The following is a 4039-nucleotide window of genomic DNA, read 5'->3' on the forward strand; positions in this document are numbered from 1 at the left end:
ATGTAGGCCTAAATCGACAATTTTTAGTATAAATAAATATTACAATTATTAGTTCAAGCTTCTGAAAAGGCACGGACAGTCTCCACTTTCAAAAGTTTAGGGAGGAAGGATATTATCCAACCATCTTTCACCCGAATGATACCAAAATTATAGAATAATAAAATATTAATTACCTTTAAGAAAAGCATTTCTTTGGCTCACGTCTGCAGACGAATTAACGATACCAATAATCAGTTGTCAGTCTGGTGTCTACAGAACTGTGTTTTGCTTATATAGTCAGTCAGTGTCAACATGCGCAGTCTGCGAGCGATTCCATACTTGAGGTTTTTATGGAACGGGTGTGCTGATTAGAAATAACAATTTCATATTGAAGTTTCATAACCCTTTGGTTATACACTTACCACGGATTTTAGACTTTTATCTTGAAAATATAATACAGTATTATGATAAAGATCAACGAGCATCAAATTTAATTATTAAATATCAAACTTAAATGCGTGCGCACTAATCAAAATATAATAGAAGATTAAAAAACAGAAACTCACAAAAAACTTACATTAATTTTGATTTTTACAAATTGTATTTCAAAATAAATCGTCAATTGTCTGGTGTCTTCAAGTGGTACATTAACCATAATTAGTTGTCCTATTTTCATGAATAGGCCAATATTAATATTATATTAATCTCCACTTTTGAATAGAACTTTCTCCTTTGTAAGGTAGGTACGTCCTCTTCCTCAGTCTCTAGTCTAGCACAGTCTAGTTTAGGCCTATTTTTGGATGGTGATGTGAATTTTTCTGCTGGCGTAATCATACATACTATAAGATGAGATTAAGGCAATTTTTTGAAATTTTTGTTTTAAAAGGCTTAAAGGGATTGAACAAATTCGATCCAACTCGGCCACAAGTCAACTCAGCCACATTCAACTCGGCCACAAATCAACTCGGCTACAAGTCAACTCGGCCACAAGTCATTTACTGGTACTACAATTTGAAGGAGTAATTCATCAAGTATAAAATACTAATTCTTTAAGTATTACTATACTTATTGTTATCATTATTGCTGTTATTAATTGTTATTCTTATTGTTTTTATTACCGTTAGTTTTAAAATTAATTATTATTCTTAGCATTAACATTTATATGTATTGTTTAAATTTTTGCTGATATTATTATTATTGTTATTGTTACCATATAAATAATAAATAATTCTCGATTTTATAATTTATAGCATTCATTTGATTTTAGTCGAATTCAAAATAAATTTTTAACATTTAAAAAATCATAATGTGGTTTTTCTATTTCAATTTTTGTGATTAGGTCTACAGTATGTACTCATATTTTATGTCAGTGTTTTAAGGTGAAAAAATTAAACATTAATATATTTGTTTTTCTTAATTATTAAGATTGCTTAAATTGTTAATGTTACATTATTGTCAGATTTTATTCCATTCTGTAAGTGGCGGGTTTTCTCTGTTGAATAAGAGTACAATGTGAAGAAAAGAATACAACGATCTCACGACGATGATCAGAATTTTACTAAAATATACTGTGTACTTCATTTCAATCATATTGAAGAAAAAGGATGCAAAAACTGAGTAATTTTTACATACATTTCATTTTATTATAAGAAGGAGTTGCAGACGTTACAGATGCCTGCAAGCCATTTTCAACTGGTGGCTGTTCCTAATAATATCTGTCTATGTTTATAACATATTTGGATATAATAATATCTACGCGCAGGATTAATTAGTGAGAAATATTTTTAACGATCCAATTTTGATTAAAAGCTAACGTACTAATCTTTTTTTTTTACAATTTACCTTATTATAAAAAGGAGTACGTTACAGACACTTGCAAGCTATTTATCAACTGGTGGCTGGTACTAATAATATATCTATGTTTATAACATATTGGAATATAATATCTACGCGTAAGTTTAATTAATGAGAAACATCTTAACGTTCCAATTTTGATTAAAAGCTAACGTACTAATAAGAAAAATAAGAATCAGGTAATTATAGTTTTAATTAAGGAGATATATTTATTTTTGTTGAATTTTTATTGTTCATTTATCTGCTTTATTCAGGGTTTTGTTCATTTGCTGTTTGATAGGAAATAAATATAAAAGGCAAACAATCTAGAAGACTTGTTATCAAATGTACTAATAATCATATTACATATATAGAAGTAATGTATTTTTATCCATTACAATTTACCATATAATAAAAAGGAGTACGTTACAAAGACGCCTGTAAGCAGTTTCTCAACTGGTGGCTGGTCTTAATAATAGCTATCTATTTTTATAACATTATTGGAATATAATAACTTAGTTCTTCAAGCATGAACTAACTTATTCAAAACGATGGAAAAACAACTTTTTACACTTGAATTTAAGGTAAAGTATATATATTGTATATAGTCTTTTTGTTTTTACCATATATGTATATATATATTATTATATACATATCTATACATATACATTATATACACACACACACCAACACACACACCTACACCCCCACAAACACACACCCACGCACACACATATGTATGTATATATATATATATATATATATATATATATATATATACGGTAGGTGTGTGTGTATGGGTGTGTGTGTGGAAAGTAATGGCTGAATCGCGCGTTAAGGTTACAAATTTGATAAGCAGCAGCTACGGTAAATAGTAAACGTAAGTAAGGGAGCAGATCAACTTGGCCCCAAGTCAACTCGGCCCCAGTCAACTCGGTCCCAAGTCCACTCGTCGGCCCCAAATCAACTCGGCCCCAAGTCAACTCGGCCCCAAGTCAACTCGGCCCCATGTCAACTCGGCCCCATGTCAACTAGGCCCCAAGTCAACTCGGCCCCATGTCAACTCGGTCCCAAGTCAACTCGGTCCCAAGTCAACTTGGCCCCAAGTAGTCAAATCGGCCCCAATTTACAGTGTATATACTGAATATTTGCCAAAAGAGATTTGAATGCAAAGCCAAAGTTAAAGTGCTTTATATCGTTGCCTTCGTTATTTCTTTTCATTTACATTCACTTACAATAATTAAAACAACAATAATAAAAATAATATTATTAAAAATATAAAAGGTATACGGTAATATAAATAATAATAATTATAATGACAATAATAACGAAATAATCATGACAATGCTTAATGAGTTATAGACATTAAATATTTTCTACTATATAATATGTATTATATTATTATATATATTATATATAGGCCTATATAATGTACATATATATATATACACCATATATATATATGTATATATATATATATATATATATATAATGTATACATCATGATATAATAGATAAAATCGAAACCGTCTTCATGTATCTGAAATAATAAGAAACGAATACCATATGTATGGACTTTAGAAACAATTTATTGGAGAAAACAAATATTTCGACCTATCTTTAGATATATTTATTATATACGTACATACATACATATACTGTATGTATATATATATATATACTGTATATATATAAGAAAGTTAATATAATATATATATAAAGAAGTTAATATACATTTTAAATATACATTATATGTATAAATATATTTAAATATATATTATATATACATTACATATATGTATATATATTTGAATACATACAGGCCTATATACTGTATATATACAGCGTATATATATATATATCTATATATACATACACACACATACACACACCCACACATATATATATACATTTATATGTACATTATATGTATGTATGTACATAGGCATATATATATATATATTTAAATGTATATACATATATGTACGGTATGTATGTATGTATATAAATCATTATATAATAGGTCAAATCTAAACCATGTTATATATAAATATAATAGGAAACGAATACTATATAACAATATGGATTTTAGAAAAATAAATAGCTAGCCTGGGTTCAGATTTGAAGCCTCTGTGGTCTAATGGTCATGACGCTCGCCTTGACTGTGTATATATATTGGCTTGGTTTGGCTCTGTAATCATTAATGGTCGTGGGACTAGTTTGGGCC

The 4039-nt window shown here is 28.6% G+C and overlaps 1 protein-coding gene across 1 annotated transcript in view; it reads right to left on the minus strand.

Moving 5' to 3' along the window:
* Positions 1-247, minus strand: part of LOC117102811 — a 13645-nt gene extending 13398 nt beyond the window's left edge. The window contains exon 1 of the mRNA XM_033243228.1: positions 174-247. Within this exon, the coding sequence (XP_033099119.1) occupies positions 174-188 (15 nt within the window). The 5' untranslated portion in view covers positions 189-247. The remainder of the gene's footprint in view (positions 1-173) is intronic.
* Between the last annotated feature and the right edge of the window lie 3792 nt (positions 248-4039).

This window comes from Anneissia japonica, unplaced genomic scaffold, assembly GCF_011630105.1.
Source record: "Anneissia japonica isolate Jap-2015-1 unplaced genomic scaffold, ASM1163010v1 scaffold32248_len650992_cov182, whole genome shotgun sequence".
Classification (NCBI taxonomy): domain Eukaryota; kingdom Metazoa; phylum Echinodermata; class Crinoidea; order Comatulida; family Comatulidae; genus Anneissia; species Anneissia japonica.